This window comes from Rhipicephalus microplus, chromosome 7, assembly GCF_043290135.1.
Source record: "Rhipicephalus microplus isolate Deutch F79 chromosome 7, USDA_Rmic, whole genome shotgun sequence".
Classification (NCBI taxonomy): domain Eukaryota; kingdom Metazoa; phylum Arthropoda; class Arachnida; order Ixodida; family Ixodidae; genus Rhipicephalus; species Rhipicephalus microplus.
The window spans coordinates 31,375,076-31,398,373 of record NC_134706.1 but is presented as its reverse complement, the minus strand read 5'-3'; the positions used below and the strand labels follow the sequence as shown (position 1 = coordinate 31,398,373).

General features: G+C 48.4%; 1 protein-coding gene across 2 annotated transcripts in view; it reads right to left on the bottom strand.

Moving 5' to 3' along the window:
- The window catches only part of Ca-alpha1T (Ca[2+]-channel protein alpha[[1]] subunit T), a 77,454-nt gene extending 55,116 nt beyond the window's left edge, over positions 1-22,338 (bottom strand). For both annotated transcript variants that reach the window (XM_075868922.1, XM_037430370.2), the window contains exons 1-8: positions 21,905-22,338; positions 20,807-21,079; positions 10,306-10,591; positions 8,715-8,807; positions 6,222-6,430; positions 4,088-4,278; positions 2,064-2,285; positions 502-804 (exon numbers count right to left, since the gene is read on the bottom strand). In XM_075868922.1, coding sequence (XP_075725037.1) covers positions 502-804; positions 2,064-2,285; positions 4,088-4,278; positions 6,222-6,430; positions 8,715-8,807; positions 10,306-10,591; positions 20,807-21,079; positions 21,905-22,281 — 1,954 coding nt within the window. In that variant the 5' untranslated portion in view covers positions 22,282-22,338. The remainder of the gene's footprint in view (positions 1-501; positions 805-2,063; positions 2,286-4,087; positions 4,279-6,221; positions 6,431-8,714; positions 8,808-10,305; positions 10,592-20,806; positions 21,080-21,904) is intronic.
- Positions 22,339-23,298: the final 960 nt, after the last annotated feature.

Here is a 23,298-nt window from a genome sequence, read left to right as displayed (position 1 = left end):
TTGCCCGGGCGAGTGCGTTCGCCAAACTCACTACGTTCAGGCGGAGTGTCTCTAGCCTTAGCAGCAGCGGCTCGAGTGTAAATAAAGTATAAGAAATTGAGTTTGTACTGTTTTTAACTGATTTTTGTTATTGGGAATATTCCAATGTAGTATTAGGACATATAGTATCACTAAAAGTACTTTTCTAATCTCGCTCTCGAACAGTCTACCAGCACTCGCCGTGCAGTGGTCTCATTCGCCGCATTTGTACCTGAAGTTAATTTTAATGGCTGCTTATAGATATAACACATCATCACTTGAGAAATGTTTCCTTGTGCTACTAGTGTACTCATTCCCCTTACTATCATTTTTATAGCACACACTTCCCGTTCTCGTGTAGCAGCGCCTTGCCAGTGTGAAATTCTGGAGACGTAAGTGCACTCGCTCAAAGTACAATAAACTTGTCAATTGTCCTTTCTTCAACGCAAAGACAACGAAATACGCCCACAGTCCCTGTCCCACCTTTACTGAGCGTAGAGTAGAACCGGTGCATAGCAAAGTTGCTGGCGAAGCTGGCGGCCAGCGCGGCGCTCTGGGCGCCGCTGAAGGCAAGCAGCTCAGCGCACGTCAACGTCGCGCCACCGCCGGTGGTCGTCGTCGTTGGCAGGTGGTGAGACGACGAAGAACCGCTGGCGACCGACCCGAGTGGTCGCAGCTCGCTGCTGCCTTCGGGAGTCATGGGCGCTTGCAGGGAAACACTCTTCCCAGAGCAAGTCCTGGTGGAGCCAGTGTGCTCAATCGTCACTGCAGGCGGGTCCAGGACACCTGAGAGAGTGATTGCACGTCTTTTTGACGGGATACAAAGGGAGCGGTTTTCGATGTTAGGAAAGACGGTGATTTATGCAGTACATTCTGTAACGTTGAAAGTTAGGCGAATTGACGATAGTTCATTTACAGAGCATGTAAATGAGCTAGACGAGTGTAGGAGTATGCGTGTTGGCCGTATACCGTCGTTACGAATTCTCAGAAGTGCAAGAATCCCGAGGGGAGAGAAGAAGAAAGACGAAGTACTCCCTGTCCGTTCTTGTCTCCTATTGTGTCTATTATTGAGCTATTAAGAATTGGTGGCCTAGAAAAGTGTGGATATAGGCCGACTGGTGAGTCATGATTAGTGGGTGATCATGACTTATGACAAAATAAAGTTGATTGACTGCCTATGACTTCGTGTTGCCTCTTTCTGGGTCCCATGTGTTTCTTTTTTTTTGGCGGTTCGCGTTTACTAACCATGCATGTACGTCACCTAGCAAGACTCGTAATGCGAGCTGGCTGGCTCGTGCTTTTCTGCAAGTTTTCTTTCTAGCTCAAAACAGATGTGGCAGAAATAATGAGGCCGTGTATCTGTTTCCTGGTCTTTCATCCTCGTCTGTGTCACGCTGAAAAATAAAAAAAAAAGTTGCTCACGAACGTGTAAGCGAGCACTGCATATTGTCGTGGTGTGATGGAACAGGAGGAAAGAGAGAGCACAAGAAAAAAAGGCAGGGAGAGCAGTGCGCGTTTGAGATTTCGAAACGAGTGCCGGTAAACTACAGAGACACAGTTGTGGTACTACCGCCTCCATGAAAAAAAAAAAAAACGACTTGTGCGCCTGACAACTCAAAGGAGTGAGTCCTGTACCCATCGCTTTGTAGGTGGACGCTCTACCCAAACTTAGAGTGGCAAGGCTGGTGCTTTGATGCCTTTTGTGCTATAACGAGACAACTCTCAAAATATATACATTTTGTGTCGTGGGTTGTCATATGGAGACGCTGAATAAACCACGCAAAAGGCAATGCAGCGGTCTTCCCTTGCTCATTAGCAGTATAGCAGTAGTAGAAGGTGCTGTTGGAACTTGCGGCGCCGGCGATCACTTAATTGCCTGTCATCGTTTTTACGTGAACTTATTGATTACTTATGCAGTTCATGACTCTGAAGGATTTCCTATTCGCTCTCGCTATATCATCATTTATGCAACGACTCACGTTTGCAGCCGTCTTCAAGCTGTCAAGTCAGAATGAAACGAAATATAGACGCCACTGATTGCGTACCTGGTGCGTTGTTGTTTGAGCTGCCGGCGTTGACCCTGAGGCAGGAAGGCCTCCTGGGCGACGCGGCCAAGTCTACGTCCGAGACTTCGGGACTGGCGTGCGGTGGCAGGGCCAGCATGTGGCAGCACTCGGTCGCGGCCGCCTCGTCGCATGTCTCTTCGAACAGCGCGGGCAGCGCCGCCGCCGATGGTGTTGGCGACGAGGAGCAGGAAGACCCCGACTCTGCGCAGAAGCCGATATTGCAGAGCCTCTATAGATTGCCATAACATGAGAAGAAATACAAGCTAAGTCCACAGAAACGCGGCATCCCTGCCCTTCAAGAGGGAGAGACAGTCGTGCTGGCTGGTTTTTGCTTGAATCGTATATGTACTTTTTTTCGATTAATGCACTACGGATAATAAAAATTCGTCGTTACAACGTTATATCGGCCGTTCAACGATGTCAGAATCTTTGACAAAATTTACCAGGGATTCCAAGTTTCCTATCTTAAGTCCAGCCATACAATCGTGTGGCTGTACGGTAAAGCGAACTATATTGATAAACGCTCGACAGGTGCTTAGAAGGGTGGCAGCTTGTGCTAGTTGGTATGACATGACGATAGTTGTAGCGCGAGAACAGAACGATGACACAGCGAGAAGAAGGACACGAAGGATACGCACGCTTGTGTTCTTCGTGTCCTTCTCCTCTCTGTGTCGTCGTTCTGTTCTTGCGCTATGACTATCGTCAGGTGCTTGACGTCACGACAAGCAGTAAGTGCTATCGGACGAAACAGTTATGCAAAATCACTGTGAGAGGAAGAGCGATGGCTTCGGGAGGAGCTGAGACCTTCTCTTAGGTTGTAACAGGGTGTAGTAACCAACATTAAACGATTTTAAAGTGCGTTCAAGCAACCAAACACTCTTGCCTAACCAGAATGAGAAGAAAATCACAGCATATCCACGGAGTGAATGATGATGAGTGTGGCGAAGCGTCCGTACGTCTATCCGTGCTTCTGTCCGTCCGTCTGTGTGCTAGTCTGTGCGTCCGTCCGTCCGTCCGTGAATGCGTCAGATCGCGTTGGAGAATGCAGACGGTGCGCGGGTAACACCGACGAGACGTGAGCCAAGGAAGCCGAGCGCAAGCGTCTTTAACGCGCCCGCCGCTCTTCTTCGTCCATGCCCCACCAACAATCCGACACGTACGGCGACGTCCCGGAGACTGAGAAAGGCACTCGTTCCCCGCGCACTCAGGCAAAGTGCGCGCAGCAGTCAGTCGCAGCAGCCAGTCGGACGGACGGATGCACGAATGGACGGACAGAAGCATGAACGGACAGACAGATGGACGAACGGACGGACGCATGGAAGCATGCGCGGACAGACAGACGGACGGACGCACAGACGCACTCACGGACAAACGGATAGAAGCACGCACACACAGACAGACGACGGAATCACGATTATCTTATGATGTAATGGGCTAACGTTTCGCGGGAGAGTTGCGGTTTAGCGATTATCTTCCTCTCTCGAGCTTCACCCACTAATCATCATTCAGTCCGTGGATATGGCGTGATCTTTTTGCCATGGCATACAGGAGCACAAAATGAAACTCACCCCCGTATTCTAGAACGTCCCTTCACTCAACGCTCCACCTTCACTTGAGAAAGCCGATGGGAGCGCCGTCTCTAGTCACGACAAGTCACTCACTGCTTATCAGCGATAACATGCTGCGATTCTTGAGTAGTGTAGCGCCACTTTCAGCCGAGCGGCGGCGCAGTGCTCAACTCTGTCAAGTGAATGGTGAAAGTCGAGTCGAGGAGCGTTTGTGAATACTGGGGTCAACCACATTGCCTGCACGGCGGGCTGCCACTTCAGATCAGAATGGTGCCCCCCTCCTCTCTCCTTGAACCAATTTTTATTGCCTACGGCCTACGCCCCTTTTCTGAGGACGCATTCGCTGTTCCTGTCCTCTTGAAGTCTTTTTGATATTTTAACCAGAAATGAGTGCTATTTCATCACGTCAGGTGCTGGTGTCAATGCGTCACTCACCAGAGGAGCAGTGACTGTGGCATTCGTCCAGGGGACACCCGTCGTCCGTGTGGTATCGGGACGAGCGGGAGTGGTGAACGCCCGTGACAGATACTGGAGAAATGGCCATTTCCGGTCCCGCGAGCTGCGCTTCCGGGTGGCTGCGTGGAAGTGCCCGGCGACGCTTCCGCCTCCTGTACCACCGCAGAAACCTGCGAATACACGTGGGCGAGGCGCGTGAGCGAAACGGTAGCAGCAGCAGCAATCGCGACAGCCCCCGTGTGCTTGGGTGCACGTTAGAGAACCCCAGGTGGTCGAAATTCCCCGAGCCCTCCACTACGGTGTCTCTCATAATCATATGGTGGTTTTGAAACGTTAAACCCCACATATCCATTAATCAAATCGCGACCGTCTACGAATCAGTATACGTGACCGCGAGAACGTTCCTGATAAACGAAGAGTCACGGGAGATAAAATGTTTAGACGGCGACCATCACTGCCGTAGCAGGGGAGACAAGGAAACGGGGGGGGGGGGGGAGGAGTTCATAATTCCCACCCCTCCACCGTAATTTTTCAATATTTGATTTTGCATGTGTCTTTTGCAGGCACACACAAAACGCACGTACGAACAGCGGACACAAATACTTGCAAACACGTTCAAGATGGCCTTATAATCAGATGCACCGAAAGTGATTATTTACATCATGTCAAATTCAGCTTCACCTGCGCACTAGTTTGAACGTTTGTCCCAAACGGTACATTGGCGAAACAGGATATCGTGCTAATGTTAAGTTGAGCGGTCATCGCACGGACACGGTAAAGAATTGACCGAAATCAGTGACATAGCATTATAATGTAGCAGGTCACAACTTCGACGACCTGAAGCTTTACATGCTTCAGTACCTTCCGGAGCAGACACTTGTCCGGTCCCCAACTACACTTGGGCTTCGCTCCCTGGATGAAGCACAACTGTAATGTGCTCCAGGCAGCGAGTATAAGCGTTTCAAAAGGATCTCTGGAGTCAATGCGATATGTTAGATTGACAACTGAAACCAATAAGTGTTAACTACTTCTTCTAAGTATTTCTAACTTACCATTGTTAAATGACGCTTTCTTCCGTCAACCATAATACAGTGACACGTGTACCCCCCCCCCCCCCCCCCCACCAACAGCCTTTTTTTTTCATCAACTACATTCTTTCTGACTCACCCAATTCGCCATGGTAGCCTCTTATTGTCCGCCTTCCCCACTTTTGTAGTTGCCCTCTTTTCCTCCATTGTTTGTTGGAAGAGCTTGTTGGTCGAGTTGGCGTATGCCCTATTGTAGAATAAGTGCGCGAATATCGGACGAACACAGGAAAACCGTGGTAGACAGAAAGTGCGAAACTGAAACGAAGTTGTTAAATGGGTTGGTCCTTTGTTTGTATCGGAGGAGAGGGTACAAAACATACACCGACCAGCGCTAAGGAAGTCGGTTGCAGCCTCTAAAAAGACAAGGCAACTTGTCGAAACGTCGAGGCCAGCACCCACATCCTGTTTACAAATTTCTCATCGCAAGCTTTCATCTTCCCCTTGTTGTCCTTCTTTTAAGTTTTCTTTTTTTTACTATTGAGCGATCACGAATCTGTACATTTGGTGCAGCACCCGTGTTAAAGACTTCAAGTGCTAACATTACGCCAGCGCCACATTCGCGGCCAACGTATCCCTCCTTTCATTTATATAGAGAGAGGCAAGCGAAGGCAGAGAGCGCCGCCGTGGTGGTCTAGTGGCTAAGGTACTCGGCTGCTGACCTGCAGGTCGCGGGATCGAATCCCGGCTGCGGCGTCTGCGTTTCCGATGGAGGCGGAAATGTTGTAGGCCCGTGTGCTCAGGTTTGGGCGCACGTTAAAGAACCCCAGGTGGTTGAAATCTCCGGAGCCCTCCACTACGGCGTCTCCCATAATCATATGGTGGTTTTGGGACGTTAAACCCCACAAATCAATAAATCAATCAATCAAGCGAAGGCAGAGGGGTTGACCAGACTCGTGTCTGGTTTGCGACCCTGCACACGGAAAAGAGATCCGGGGTGGAAAGGGAGGCAGAAGAGAGAGAGATCGACAAGAAGGATCATGCACGCTATGGCGGATGGGGCTGGGGCGTTGCGTAGAAGGTCGCACCTCCGCTTGGCCCTCCGTCCGAGGTGCGTGAGGTACTTGATGATCTGCGTGTAGCAGCCGGAGTCGGAGACGGACGTCGAGGCCAGCGTCGAGCTCGAGTGGTAGCGGGCACGCTCCAGGCGCATGCGCTCCATCTCGCGTTTCTTGGTCTCCGAGAACTGGGTCGCGATGACGACCAGGCACAGGTTGATCATGAAGAAGGATCCGATCTGCACGCATGCGGAGAAAAAGAAAAAAGTGAGGCATTCTGCGCCGGTCGACGTCTGTGCCATTCCCCGTTTAAACACTTCGTGCTAACATAGGGTTTCCTAAGATTAACTGGAGGGCACACTGGCGCTGCGATCGCTCAGCGACCATGAGAATTATGCGTATGACATGGATTTGCCTATAGTCTTCGTGCTTGCGGACGCACTTGTGGCTTCGTTCATTGGTGCGTTTTTGTTTTGTTTCGAAGGAACGAACCAATGAGGATTAAAGAAAAGTTGCTGGAGTGGAAGCTCCCGCAATGCCCTGCCAGCAGAAGTGAAGCCAGCTTTTGCCACTGCCAAGATGGCGGAAACATACTCTATTTTTGGTAGGGCCCACTTAAAGATCAAGTGGCTTTGATATGTTAATGTAAATGCTACGTTAGTTCTATAATTAAAGACAGTTGTTCCCGACGAAATATCGCACAGAAACGAGTATGGGTCACTGAATATTCAAAGAACTCTGCCTCCAGTTAGCTTACTAAGGGAAATTAGTGACACTAAAATGCACTTGGAGCACTATGTGGCCCGAAAAGTTTCCACATTACATCTGTTGGGTGTGCGAAGGAAACGCTCCGTTCTTATAATCACTGAACGGTGATACTTTATCATGCCCCTAGTAAGGTGGCCGCCACAGCCGCCATCTTGCTATAGGCACTGCTTCATTCCTGAACGATCATTTACACTGCAGCATTTTTTTATATCGTCCCTGGAAACAACAAACCGTTTTTCACTTCGTGACCTGATTTGAAGTGGTAGCCTAAATGATTAAGGTGGCGAAGCGTAACTGGCGAACATTTGCCAATTGTTGTTTCGTGACAAAGCAGTTTCAAGTCACGCGAAGCCAGAACCGACGTAAAGTACGAAGACTAGGCGAATCCTTGTCATACCCGCAATTCTCATGCTCGCTGAAGTGCTATGCATTGCAGCTCCCATAGACACTAGCGCCAGAGTCCCCTGTAGTGTTTATTTAGGAAACTCTATGCGTCATACCACACTTCATTACCGCCTGTAGTTCAAACTTGTGGTCACGCAACTGTAGTCACTGCGTCTGAATGCGCGCCCACCAGTCAATCGTGACCATAGTTTTTTTGCCTGTCTTCATCTCCACCGCAGGCCGAAGGCCCCTAACAATTATCCCCAATTTTGCTTTATCCTCTGCGAGCTTCGCTTCATTTTATGCCCGCGACGTTTTTGTTATTTCGTTGCTCCATCGAACCCTATCTCGTGAACGGCTACGTCCCCCGTCTCTTGGTATCCGTTCTGTAGCTCTAACTGATTCGTTTTCTGTCCTTATTACGTAGCTTGTCCAGTCCATTTTAACGCGATAGCGTTAGAGAGCTCATGTCGCAGAAATCCCGCCGCCAGCGTCGGCCCCGTTGGTTGTGAGCGAAAAATTGTCTGTGCGTCTCTGTCCGAACGTGGCCTCTGCGATTTGCTGCCGGCGGCGGCGCGCCGCCGGCAGCTGATCGCGGAGGCCACGGTCCGAAAAAGCAAGTTACAGAGATCGCCGCGGGAGGCCGCTGTTAGTGCACACGTGCGCGCGATCACACTGAGAAAGCCGCGCATTTGAAGAAAAAATAAGTGCGCATGGTCACGAGGCGTGGTAGTTTCCTTGCCCCTGCCGGGCTTGCCACCCCTTCCTGCTCAGCTTCCAGCGCTTTTGTCGGGACGAGAGAAGAGATAATGTAATTGCAGCATGCGACAAACCTTTGTAACTCCACTCGGACTAAACGGATTGTTAAAACTTTTGCGGTGTTGAATTGGAGAGGCAATAAGCTCTTCTAGTGAATTAATTCCATGGTTACTTGAAGAAGTGTTTCAAGGCTCCTTTAACGCATTTTGTTCGACAGGTGTCATGACAAAAACGAGCCCATTCGGCGATAATAGCGCGCGCTGGTACGATCTACTGTGTGCACGTGTGTGTGTGTGTATGTGTGTGTGTGTGTGTAACAAAACATATTAATAAGTATGCACTTAGCGGTCGAAGGGCGCACTAGGGGCCGGATTTCGCTAACGCGTTCAACTCTTAAAGGCGAAGCTTAAGGGTCCCCCAGTTTTTGTTTTCCCTAATAGGTGATGCGATATCGGCTACCCTCAAAATAAATAAGGACAAGTAACAGTACGAGTGAATTTGTACAACATGCAGTAGAAATGCAGCTGTACGAGTCCTATGTCCTCTCTCTTGCGTGCTAATATTTCGCTGCGTTTGACTACTGATAGTCAGCGCACTGCGAGTTGCACTCACCACAATGAGCAGCACAAAGTAGATCCAGTCCCAGAAGGAATGTGCGTCCTGTACATAGTACATGATGTCGGACCAGCCCTCCAGGCTGATCACCTGCGGGGAACACATGAGAAGTAGAAATTAAGAGTGCCGCTATCTTTCGTTTTTTTTAAATGTAAAATAAAGTGCTTTTAGCTCTCATTATTGGCTGCCTTGAACGGCCGTTGAGCCATATGCCAGCGCCTTCATCCGGGCACTCACACATGAACATACGGGAACTTAAAGCGAGATATCCGGGAACCCAAACGAAATTCGGGTACTCAGATTAGATCATCCGGACAGCGTTGCTAAAACGAAGCTAGGCATCCGGGAAATCAGCCCCAAAAATAGAAAAGTGTGGTTTCTGGCAGTGAACTCTTTTTACAAAAAAGCATCTTTTGTGCTTTTCGAAATACGCAGTTGTATACGCTTGGTCGCATCCAGCCGCTCACTGCCACACCCTATTCATCGCTGTAGGGCACTTACAGAGGTAGGAATTTGGGATTGATTTGCGGTTAGTGGTGTGAAACGAAAGTAACAATCAGCCATTCCTTGTTTATAGCTTGTATTACTCGCGTCGTAACAGCAGTGAGCTTTGGACACCAATAAATTAGATCTTTATCTTCCTGATCAGTTTCCCATACGCTCAATCGAAACGCGAGTTTCAGTCGTTTACGCGTAAACGTTCTGTTTACGATTGAGCCGGAAAAAAAAAGAACACCATTCTTAACACTGCAAATAAATGTCCTATTACTTGCGACAAACTTGACTCATAAGTTCGTTGTTTATCATGCACTTGAGGAAAATTCTCCAAAAGTTGTGGTTCTTTGTTCTAACGTGCTGGTGTCACTCGGACTCGTCCCACCCCCCCTTTTTTTTTCATGCCGCATTTGGCGGACTGTGCCAGAGAGCAACACCAGAAGCGTTCCTGGTCTTACGTTGGCAAAGAGCGAAATGACCTACGCTACGACCAGGAATCAGAGCGTTTTTAACGCGTGCAGATAGTTGCAGACTGCTTTTCGTTCACCGATCTTCCCACCTTGAAAATGCGCGAAAAATCGAAGAGCGAACAGAAAGCTGTCTGCAGAGACTGTTGGAACTGAGCCCGCGAAAACACGCTGAACCTAAACAAACGACAATAACACTTGCAGTGACCGCCGCGCTAAGCCTGAGCCTAACGGCTCAGGTGTTTTGGTAATCCTCAAACAGCAGGCCGTGTACAGACAGGTTTCAACAACCCAAAAACGGGGGGGGGGGGGGGATGGGTTATAAAGAAGCTGTCTGCCGGGTTCGTTTATGAACACCGTACGAAGGACCGGTAGGCCTAAATGAAAATAGCGGTAATAACCGTCGCAATAAACGGGAGCCCCACAACTCTGGTGTTCCGGTAATCCGCGTACAGCGAGTTGCACTTGCTTTAATAATCCGTTGGGCAGAGAGAGAGAGAACAACGATCGATGTTTTTATATGGGCCCAAAAAGAATATGGAGACCGAGTCTAGGCCAGGTACGGACATGCTTTAAGAGTACGTAAGGTGGAAAGAACGACGATCGAGGTTTTCTTTTAGCCTCACCAAGAATATGGCGACCCAGGCTAGGCCGATATTGTCGAAGGAGATGGACCCCTGGAAGGGGTTCTTGTCCCCCGCCGTGCAATTCGTGTAGTACTGGTTCCAGTTGACGCAGGACACGTTGGTGGGCGCGTTGGCGCTGTGCGGCTGCGCCGACGCGTTGCAGATCAGACCCGAGGGCAGGACAAGCGGGGGCAGTCCGTTGCATCGGTGCATCCCGTTGTCCTTTTCCGTGCTGCAGATGAAGTCCTTCTCGGCGTCCAGACCCTGGTAGTACGATGATATCGGACTGCGCAACAACCGACGGTGGGAAAAGAAATGAAAAGCACCATTAGAAGCACGCTCAAAGACTCCCTTCACATTTACGAGGGCGTTTCGTGCAGCATTCTCAAGATTGGGGGACATCTGTACGTTCTCCTTCTCTCGGTAGCAACAACTGCGTCTTGACGTAACTGAACGGGAAATGGGCGAGAAAAAATTATATCTGACGTAAAAGGATATGGTTACCAAAAATGACTCTCGGTTTTATACAGAACATACGTGAACAATCTTGTAAAGTTATTGTCGAACTATAAAACGAATGTACCAAATATTTCATGGTAAAACCGGCATTCGAAAAGAAAAGTACCTTCACAGTCCTCATTATATCTTTTCGCGAAATGATCATTGTTTCAAGATTTTAGAGTACCGTACCAGATCTAATTTGTATGCGAATTCGTTTTTTGTTCGTTCCATAACAGAATGGAATCACTTATCAAATGAACAAGTGTGCTGTATTAATGAAGATGTGTTTTTCTCGACATTGTAACCCCCCTGCTGCAGCGCCTTCGGGCTAAGCGGGGTAATTATTGAATAAAGAATAAATGGCTTCCCAGGACAATGGAGCACTGCCCATAGGAAACCTGGGAGACCCCACTGTAAATTATTAAGCACCCTGGGAAGCCATGGAGTTTGCGGTGTGACATTGCAACCGTAACAGAATGCTCAAGTAAGTAACGTCCGTATAAAACCGGGAGTCCTTTTTCGTTAACTAGCTTTTTTCGTTAGGCACCATTTTTATTTAGCCTATTTACCGTCTAGTTAGGCATGCCACCGCTGTCGCCGACGAGAGATGGCGCAACGTGCACTGCCCCCTTGAGTTACTGTATATGCTACCTTTAAACAGCATATGTAGTTACTGTATAAATAGATTTGCTGTGTATGCTACATAAATGTTGCATATACAATAACCCTAATGCCCCCAACCCTGGTCATGCTTTGACTCCAACGTTTGATTTCATCCTGTGTCCTCCCTCGTGTGACTGTACCGGAAACATGTCTCCAACGGCAAAGAAAGCCACAGTCGGATACAGGCCCCGCCTAGATGACTGAAGCGGGGAAGCTGGTTGGCTTCGCGACAAAAAAAAAAAAAAAATATTAATCCTGCTCGCGCACTTTGCAATGTTGCCCGAAGGCCGACTGGCTCGCGATGTCAGCGTGGAGTGCGCGCTTATTAGTGCATGCCTGTGAGCATCCTCATGCGAGAAGAGAATGCTGCAGAGTTCCAAAGTTTTATACCACCATGGACACCTTCCGGAGGCGGAACACCCCTCCTACACAGTAAACAAGAGAGTGCTGGCGATTCTCGTTTTGCGGGAGGCTAACTAAACTCGCTGCATATTTTAGTACTATTTTCTAGAGTTCTTGTACTCACTGGCGGGCAGGCTGATGACTGCGCCCCGCCGCGGTGGTCTAGTAACTATGGTACTCGACTGCTGACCCGCAGGTCGCGGGATCGAATCCCGGCTGCGGCGGCTGCATTTCCGATGGAGGCGGAAATGTCGTAGGCCCGTGTGCTCAGATTTGAATGCACGTTAAAGAACCCCAGGCGGTCGAAATTTCCAGAGCCCTTCACTACGGCGTCTCTCATAATCATATTGTGGTTTTGGGACGTTAAACTCCACATATAAATCAATCAAGGCCGATGACTACACGGACGGAAACCGAGTGTGGCTTCCCGCTCCTGCGGATGACACAGACACGTTTTCAGTATGCGTACAAAACCTGCTTAAAAATCTCAGCGTAATCAGTTCGCGACTTATCTCGAAAGCTCTTATCTTTATCTACGAAATTGTCTAACCATAACGCAAGGGGCGTTTGTTTGCCTCTTTGAGCAATATGGCACCTACGTGGCCGACGTTCTTTGGACTTTTTATTGAGCCTACTATACAAGGCAATATGTCAGTAGCAAAAATAACGACCTAAAGTTGAGGCGCAACTACGGGGACGAAAATTTGATAGGATGAGCCCTGTCCGCTCCATCTTTTGTCTCGCCAAGTTTTTTTTATGCGTGTAGTTCGCTTTGGACGGATTGTTTGACTGGTTGTAAGGTTGTAACCACATTACTGGGGCCCAGAGTGCGTCGACAACATCCGAGTTTAAAAGTTTCTGGAGACGAATACCATCAGCGTCCCTATAATGCACGAGGGAGAACACAGAGGAAAAACAGAGACTTTTAATTCACGTATACAAAAAAGTGTGGATGATGCGATATGGGTCTGGGTTAGCAGCCGTCACAAGAGACGGAGTAAAAAGGGCATTGCCAGTGAGCAGGCGGGTAGTGCCAAGCAAATCAGTAGTTACTCTTATAGGCAACTAGATTGATTAGTTCCAGTGTCATGCTTCGGCCAAAAAAAAAAACAGCGGTACAGAAGCGATAATGCCGAGTAAGTGACACGACGTTCACATCGCCGGGTTACTGTTTGATTTAGGACACTTTCTGCTCACTGCACTGTATCCAAGTTACGTGAAGGGTTAGACGCATTCACTGATGCACGCGGGGAAGTTAGTTACAAGACAGCACGTGGTTATAGTATTAGTGAATAAAAGCAGAGAGCACGTGGTTATAGTGTTAGTGAATGAAAGCAGAGAAGAACGGTTGGTTCGCGCATGTCGCAGCAATGGCACGCGCGAACGCAGGTCGTCATGTGAGAAAATAGCAACCATTTATGACCCGAAGACACCGTTAGCAAACGTTCGTCATTGGTTAAGTAGGTGCCTCTTCTGGTACACCTAAAGATTTTCGTCTCGTGGTATGACGGCATGCAGGCGTAGTTCCATTTCCGAAGCAGACGTCATGAATTCGTTCTAGCTTTGATACAGTGATGATTACCTTCTGTTTGTTTTTTATGAAGCTTGCAACATTATCTACCATTTTACATATTACGGTACACTACACGTTCGCGGGTTGGCTTTCTCGTCGCGTGGCCGTGGAAGGTGACGTCACTTCCCCCCTCCCCTCAGGTGAGAACCTTAAGTGTCTGAGGTGACTGCCAAAGGGCGCTTAACAATTTTCTGCTTTTCAAATTGTGGCATGTTATAGGAGGGTTAGCTTTCTCACATAGAACGTCATTCCACGCGACTCGGCGGCATTAGCTTGGAAAGTGTACCGGTTAAATTGAGAAGTTGCGGCTCATACGCGTAACACCGCTTCATTTCAGAAAAAAAAGGACGATTGTGCCACGCATGTTAGACGGCAAGAAAGTATGACAAGCATCACATGCAGTGAGTCACGTACGTACGTCGGCGGTGGTTCAGACCACCCCGTTCAGTCCTGGATAGACACGCAAACAGATCGAGCGAAGCGCATCACTTGACACACACAGATGCACACGAGCCGGCAGCCACAAAATGGCATTCTCAAAAGAACGCTGCTTACTTAAACGCTTTGACCCTCTCCACATAAAACGGGCTGATACTCCTGCAAAGAGGTGGAATGAGAAGACGCACTGCGAGCAAATACACACACGGAATCAGCGGCATCACACACACAGACAGTGCACCAGGCGTCCCCTGGTGCGTAATTCGCAAACTTCTCACTCTAAAGCATGGCCTCTGAGATTGCACGCTGGCAGGAACCTGCTGTTGCGCATTCTCGGAGGCCATGTCTAAAGGAAAAAAAAAATGCCCCCACCTCCCCGAAGGGAGTCGTGAGGGAATGCGAATGCATTTCTTGCACCGAGAGAGGGAACCGTTGCCGTCAGACATTCGCCTTCACCGCCATCGCCTTGAGATGCGCCCCGACTGGGAACTGTATACAGATTGAGGAGCCAGCGGACGGGAGAGTGGGACACCAGCGTTCTCGGCTCGGCGTTGGCGTTTCAGAGCTGCGTCTCGAGCACACATTTCCGGATGTCCTTGAGAGGCGCCCAGCCAGCGAACGGTTGAGAGTCAGGTGCGAGCGGACGGGAGAGTGGGGCGCAGAGAGGAGAGAGAGAGGAAGGGCGAGAGAAGGAATGGCGAACCGCTGCACATTCCCTCTTCTACACTCTCTCGCACCACATGCTCCGGTTGCTAAGGGCGAGGATAAGCGCGTGCGCCCGCAGCTGTTGCTATGGGAGAGGGAATAAAAGCGAAGAGATAACACCTGCCTGCGCGCGGACGCCGCAAACAACGCCGGATGCCTGACATATCCCAAGAAATGCATTCGCATTTAAAAGGCCTATTGTGGCTACAGCGTAACCGACACAAATGATCGAAAGCCAAAGAATGGGGCGCCACATAGTTTCGCGCCGCGTTTCCTTCCTTTGACTTTCGTTCTTGCGTGTCGAATACAGCTTGAAGAACCCATGACACCAAAATTGAAACCTGAATATGTTTGTGCTGCTTGCCCTTTACGCGCTGGCACTTCTTACCGATTATCAGTGCCGGACGTTAGAGTATGGATATTTTAATTCGGTTTTAAACTGAGCAAGTGTGCTCATCTGATTTGACAGTGCCTCGCGAAATCGCCACGAGTATGACGTACAGCAAGGCTCCCTGTGACGTTCCGCGAGTAACTCGACTATTGCCGACGTCAGAGAACATTTGTGGAGCGCGCACAATAGCTTGACTGGCGGGGGGCACCCGGCGAGGACCCTTCTCGATCTGTTATCGGACTGCTCTCAAGGTGGTTTTGGCTGCCTATACCAGGATTGATTTCCCTTTACTGAGAGGGACACGGTCAAAGTACCCCCATTGTCTCATTCTTCACCGCGCCCGGGTCCCCGGATTTGAAAACGGCCCGTTCAGTGTCACCGCAGCTTGAGCGCAAGTAGTCGCTGGTGCTCCCCGCTGGAAAGCGCTAGTTTCTTATGGTATTAGGCAAGCAGTTCGAGCTGACGCAAAATTGTTCTCTATAATGACGCTAGCATTAATTACATGATGAGCTAGAGAATTTGCAATTCAGTGGCGGGATAACCAGACATAAAGCTAAAATCAGGATTAGGAGAACTTGCAAACAAAACGTTTGCTGTCAGGGGTCCTTCAACTAGGGTCGCTTGTTTTACCTATATAATCACACTGATTGGAGCATTCATTGCTCAGAAATGAGCGCAATATTTCCTTCAAACTACTGGAAATTGAAACAAGGCAAACGTTCAGATGACAATGCACTCTAAAAAAAGAAAGAGTACATCTGACTCCTTTCAGACAGTCCTGACTTTTTATAATTAACATGCACGTCAACTCTCCTCTGGGTTGCACCTTTCTCAGAAGAGAGTACAATGTCACTCAAAAAAAAAAAAGATTGTGTGTCTTGGAGAGAGCCGTATAATACGTGGCAAGTGAAGGCTGTAAAAACAAAAGAAAAGTGTTACAGGACTTTTTCTTAGAGTGAACATGCTTGAAGGGACAAAAAAAAATTATCAAGGATGAGGTGTCGCTGGCGCCACCGTTTCCAAAAAACGGCCTCGTCTTGACAAGACCGCTAGTGGAAATGCCAGCTCCAGAGACGACCCCTGTTCAGGGGCTTTAAATATTTCCCTGAACGTATCAGCGATGGCATCGTGAAGTCTTCCAGAAGACTTTTCCAGTAGGAAGGTCTTTAACTGCACCTCTGTCTAAGAAGCAGCATTTATTTAGATTCGGACCTAGTTTGAACGTGACCACAGTGGCTGGCAATAGCAACCAGCTGCAGCCGACGTTCAGTCACGGAGCTACATTGCAGCGCGTATAATACATAAGCTCTGGCACGTCGAATGATTATTCTTAAACTCTTTTGTCGTGGCGTAGACACTTGGCAAGCGTTGCAGCGAGTTCATCTCATGTGTGAGTGGCGTCTAAACACCAGCTTCAATGTATTGATATATCTTAGGCATTCCCTCAGCCACTGGTCTCACGAGTCTATAGTGAGCTCTGTGGGTTTGGTCTTGATGCGAAAGGGGTAAACCTGAATTGTTGCAACCCGGAAGACGACTGGAATGTAGTGAAAGCCTTCGACTGCCCATGCATTGAAATCTGCCAATAGCCATTCGAGGAAATGAAATTTTGAAAAAAAAAATACCGTCTCTTTGTCCCAGAGTCCCAAACACCATATCTATGCGTGGTAGGGGGTCGCTGTGTGTAACCACACCCTTGTACTACGAACGGTCACCAACTAGCTCGCTGAACGTTTTGTCGCCCCGCGAAATAGACAAACGTAATAGCAAGACAGCCCAGATAACTGGAGAACAAAGAACGTACAGCACCACGCAGCACTGCCTCCCGTATGTTATTCGTCCAGTTGTCTCCGCGTGGTTTTAACACTATTTTCACAAAAAACTAGCACCCCCCCCCCCCCCCCGCACTCGAGAATACTGTGAAATAAATAAGACTGCGATAATCACAACGCCCAGTTCCTTTCCCTTCCATCAACTCTCTCCGTTCACACACGCAAACTTCCGTCCTCCTTAATTTCGTGTGGGCAAAATAATAATAACTGGATACATTGTTGTGTGCTCAACTGGATACATTGTTGTGTGCACCAGCTCGCTCGTTCATTCTCTTGCCGAACGGTTTTGCTAACGATGCTCGCAATCGCGGTTTTTCCAAGAGCAACACGTACGTGGGCAGGATGTCTGCTTAGAGGCAACATGAACGAGCAAGTATTGAACGCATCCGCAGCCAAAGTTGCACAGAAGTGAAGAAGGTTCCTCTCCTCTCGGCAAACCAACCACTACCACCACTCGAACGTGCCATACGCGTATACACCACAGTCGCCGCCGTCAAGCGAGCAGCAGCTATATATATACGTGATGCTGTGGCAATGTGCAGCCACACCCCGGTCACTATAGCAACCGCAGCGGCGGAAGTAAGGGAGACGTAACCGAAAGCAATCGAGGTGGCGCTGCCTGGCGGCGGCGTCTGACGTAACTAGCACGGCGGCCGCCGCCGAAATATGAGCTTTGCGAAATTATGACGGCGCCTCCGTTTTCCTCCCTGCCTTCTCTCTATACGTCTCACATAGCGCCATCACAGGCCTGCGCGCCCCGCCTCTTTGTGCTCCTCCGGAATGGCGCGCACTTCAGGAACCAGAGTTGCCAACCTCCTTTTCGTTGCCACCTTTTCCCGGTGCGCGAGTGCATCTTCTGTTCCCTTACGTGCCATAACGGCCCGGCTCACAACGATGCGCTGCTGCAAGTATCGCCTCTTTTCTCAGCCGCAACCCACTTTTCCGTATCATGCGCGTGATGCGTTGGCCGAACAGCGAATTGCTGTCGCCTGTGCGGCAGGTCAGTTTTGGCAACGCCTCCTCTAGGAAGATGCCTGCCGCATGAGAAGAAAAACAGCTGCCACACCCTTTCCCTCATTCATTCTGAAAATGTTCTCGGTCGCTAGCGTCACTTGTGGCGGACGGTGCAACAACGCAACACTTTGCATAGCCTCAGAAACAGTGGTGCACAGTTGCAGGTCTCGAGCAATTCTCGACTGACGCGCCCCTATGGGCCGCAGATGAAAAACGCTTAGCTGGTACCGCCCGCTGCCGTGATAAGTCTCGGTCGCGAGCGCCACCGCGCGGCGCTTGCTCAAAACTGAAGGCAGGCCAACTCCGCTGGGAGCGCGAGCTATTCCCCAGGCATTGTTTAGAGGAGGCGTTGGTTTTGGTTTGTATATACAGACGACAAGGTGATCGCTGCGCCGCCCTGGTGGCCATTTAGAACAGTTTCCTCCTCGTTGGTTTCGGCAGGATACCTTTGTGGGGAAGGAAGGAGGAGACTTGAGAGAGTATATCTAGCGATATCTCGAAAATGTTTGTTGTTTTGAATTTCACAGGTTTGTTACAGTGCCGTGAAAACTACTTTAATATCGCGTTTTTTTCTTTCGTCGTAGCGTTGATCTTATTCCCGGTATTGTTCCACTGTTCCGCTCGTTGTGCTCAGTTGCGCTTTTCGTCATTAAGTGGAATCCCTTGACGAGGAGTATGTTAAATACTGTTGCCTCGTATTACATTTTTACTGTTTTTTTTCTTGCGCTCCCGTATTAAGGCACGAGTGAGTATCGAACACGATATAAAAAAAACGCATTTTGCGTTTTATTTCAACTTCGGCGATCCTTGCACGAGCCTTTCTCTTACACGACCGCCGCATAAAAGACTGCGTGGAAATTCTGTTTCTCGTAGTTTAACCGAGTGTACAGTGGGACAAGATCTAGAACACAGCGTGAAAATAACCTTTCGGCACAAATATGATTGAGGCATCCAACAATAGTCGCAATCTTTCACACTGTCCAAAACGTTTCCATGACACATGTACGAATTAGATTTGAAGCGACTCGGCCCGTCTTCGACGGTAGTCGGGAACCTCCAATTCGACTCTGCGCGTAAAACTGCCGGGTTTTAGCGCGCCTTGCGTGTCGCGGTGACCTCACTGTTCTACGTGCATGAAGCGAGAATTCTGGTCCTATAATAACCCTCTCTTAACCTTGCAACAGTCGGTGCATAAAGTGTGGTGCGTTTTCACGTCATTGCACAATCTTCAGTGCAGTCTTTATGGATATGCAATTGCATAGCACGTTCATTTGATCGTGATGGCTGAGTGATCGTCGCGCTTACTGTAGCCTTCGCTGCACTGCACTGAACTGGAAACAGACGGAGAGGGGCGAAATCGGGGGGAGGGGTCCCTACGGTGCCTTGCGACGATGAAAAACTGGCGCGCTCTGGAAGGGACGCAAGGGTCCTTCCCAGGCGAGGGTAACCCTTTTTAGCCGAACCCCCAGAAAGCCGAGTGACCCCCGAAAACCGATGGGAGCGCCGTCTCTAGGCACGGCAGGTCACTGCATATCAGTGATAATCTGCGGCGATTCTTGAGTAGCGCAGCGTCATTTTCAGCCGAGCGGTGGCGCAGTGCTCAACCCTGTCAAGTGAAGGGTGAAAGTCGAGTCGAGGAGCGTTTGTGAATACGGGGGTTATACTGAAAAACTTCATAGAGCGTGCGAGAGTGGGGTGGTACTTCTCCAGCTTGCGCGGAGCTTTCCGAAACGAACGCGGCTGCCCCGCCGCGGTGGTCTAGTGGCTAAGGCACTCGGCTGCTGACCTGCAGGTCGCGGGTTCGATTCCCGGCTGTGGCGGCTGCATTTCCGATGGAGGCAGAAATGTTGTAGGCCCGTGTGCTCAGATTTGGGTGCACGCTAAAGAACCCCAGGTGGTCAAAATTTCCGGAGCCCTCCACTACGGCGTCTCTCATAATCAAATGGTGGTTTTGGGACGTTAAACCCCACAAATAAATCAATCAAATCAATCGAAACGAACGCGGCTGCTGGCGCCCGTTAGAAGGCGTGACGGACGATCTGAGTAAATTAGCGCCGCGTGTGCTGAGGCCCCTCTTGCCTTACGAAGCGTAGACTCGAGCCTCTCGACTTCCGAGCAAGAATAGCGAGGAAATAGCACTCACTGGGTATAATTCGCGTAGCGAAATTGCATTATATTTGCGACGTTTATAATTTTAATTTTCCTCACATTGCCTCAGCCAAGGAATTGAGCTGTCAAGAGGATATATGTTGAGACCCCGCTTGCCAGTGTGTTACGTCCTGATCTCCACTAATCATTGGCTCCATATATATATATATATATATATATATATATATATATATATATATATATATATATATATATATATATATATATATATATATATAAGGGAAAGAAGTGTATACCTAAGGGCTCGTTTTTTCGTGTTTTTAACACAATAATAATGAGATATAACAGACAGTAATGCCAAGGAATGTACAGGGGAAGTTATTAACATTAATGGAATGTAAGTAAGAAGAAAGAAAAGTGGATGAAAAAATTACAGTTGGTAATTTTTTCATCCACTTTTCTTTCTTCTTACTTACATTCCATTAATGTTAATAACTTCCCCTGTACATTCCTTGGCATTACTGTCTGTTATATCTCATTATATATATATATATATATATATATATATATATATATATATATATATATATCGCCTTTTATTGTACTTGGCAAGAGGAGAGAGACAACTTAAGTGAACCTGTCCTCAACAGGTCCAGCCCACATATCTATATGACGAGTCGCAGTGACTGTGTTGTATACATAAGTTCGTTGTTTCAAATGATAATTGCCCGAATCTCGGAATCTGGCTCACTTTTCGACTGTCGGACGACGTTGTAATGCGTCACCTAAGTACCTACTCCGTAAACTCATCCTTGAGAGCTAAGCGTAATCTTGCGCACGTATAGTTCAGTGCGAGGCTAGCGAGTCTCATACCTTGGTATCGAGATGTTGTCGTCGGGAAGTACGAGGTAGCAGCGCTGTCGCAGCAGGCCGGCCCACAGCTGGACGCCGACGATGCCGAAGATGAAGAAGACGAAGAAGCAGAGCAGCAGCACATTGCCCAACATGGGCAGCGTGTCTAGCAGCAGCATCACCAGGATGCGCATGCTCGGGATGCGATTGATGGCCCGCAGGGGACGCAGCACACGAATGGTGCGGATCGCCGACAGGTTGATGTTGCCCACGTCCAGAACGTACTCCAGGGCCCTGCGTTATGTGGGCGTTGCTTATCTATCTATCTATCTATCTATCTATCTATCTATCTATCTATCTATCTATCTATCTATCTATCTATCTATCTATCTATCTATCTATCTATCTATCTATCTATCTATCTATCTATCTATCTATCTATCTATCTATCTATCTATCTATCTATCTATCTATCTATCTATCTATCTATCTATCTATCTATCTATCTATCTATCTATCTATCTATCTATCTATCTATCTATCTATCTATCTATCTATCTATCTATCTATCTATCTATCTATCTGTCTGTCTATCTGTCTGTCTGTCTGTCTGTCTGTCTGTCTGTCTGTCTGTCTGTCTGTCTGTCTGTCTGTCTGTCTGTCTGTCTGTCTGTCTGTCTGTCTGTCTGTCTGTCTGTCTGTCTGTCTGTGGCCCAAAAAGTGGCATCCAACGCTTTTAGCCACATACATACCATCTTAGATGTCTGTTTTAAACTTGTGCTACGCTGTATTATTCATAAATTGGCATCCCCTCCCCGCCTCTATGTAATGGTTTCGGGCCTATAGGGTACAAATAAATAAATAAATAAATAAATAAATAAATAAATAAATAAATACGAGGTATGATTACTCAGACAGACAGACAGACATACAGACAGACAGACAGACAGACAGACAGACAGACAGACAGACAGACAGACAGACAGATAGATAGATAGATAGATAGATAGATAGATAGATAGATAGATAGATAGATAGATAGATAGATAGATAGATAGATAGATAGATAGATAGATAGATAGATAGATAGATAGATAGATAGTGAACTACTCTTCTTACCCGGCGATGACGATGAAGAAGTCGAGGCGGTTCCACGCCTCGGCCAGGTACGCGCTGCGTCCTAGCAGTCCCATGGCGAGCACCTTGATGGTCATCTCGATGGCGAAGAAGGCGAATATGAGGTCGTCGAACACCTGCAACAGGCGGCATCGGGCCGAGACGCAGCCGTCGTCCGCGCACGGCTGGTACATGCCGAGCGTGACGCAGTTCAGCAGGATGACCAGCATGCTCACCCGCTCGAACCACGTGATCGGGAGGAGGGCAGTCAAGGAAGTAGCGTACGCAAAGAGGTTGGATAGACGTGGAACACACACTACACACGCGCGCATGCGAAACAAAACAGACGAGTGTAGGGAACTCGGAGACTTCATCCCCATGAAGGGTATTTCGAAACTTGCAGGAGTCGCTCTTTCTCAAGAGGAGATCAAGTACTTGAACGACGAAAGAGCGCGGTACCAGACGAAGGCGAGAGAACATCAACAGGGCGCTGAGGTGACTAACAGTAATCTGTTTCATCGTTCAATCCGGCGCTGTTTCGTCGTACAAGTTCGACATGTACAAACCTGGGTGACTCATGACGACAACGCAATATATTTAGTTACGTTGGCTCCAGCGACCCTGACTGTTAAGCGATTTCTCAAAGTACATAAAGACACAGAAACACGTCACAGGACTTCAGCGGGGGCGGACATATACTTAGAGTGCGCGTGTACGTTTTTTTTTCTCTCTCTAAAGAAGTACGAAAAATTGAACTCGCGTGCTCTCTTAAGAATTCAGCTGCGACACCTCAAATGCGAAATCCATGTTCTTTTCAATCAAGTGTGTTTATCCTCCCACCCAACTCTCCCCTGCCCTCACATTTCCCGGGAACTAAATCTTTCGAAAAGATTTCGCAGTGGCTCTTTCACCCATATTTGGGGTGATGGATCAAGTTGTCGATAAGCGCAATTCGTTATCGAAATCAATTTTCTCATTTGCTTGCATACTGCTAGCATAAGCCGAGGTTTGTCAAAACTGGCTTCTATTGTTGGTTAACTGCGGGCAAGCTTTACAGCTGTGTTGGCTCAACGATTACTCTTGCCAGCTAGTGCTGGTAAGTTTTTCCTCACGTTGAGCAGTATAAATGCAGTGGTTGTCTACCAGTCTACCAATATTGGCGCAGACGTCTGTAATGGAGATGCATTGTAACATAACAACTTAATGAAATCATTTCTTCATAATTGAGGCTAAGTAGAGCCACAGATGTCTCATCAAATACGAACACTGGCCGCCGGTGTCAACTCGAAGGATGCAAATAAATATATATAACGTGATGACGTTTCCATGCGATGTCATCACTGCGTCACAAGTACCCCAAAGTCACTACGTCATCATGGCGCCATTAAGACGCCACA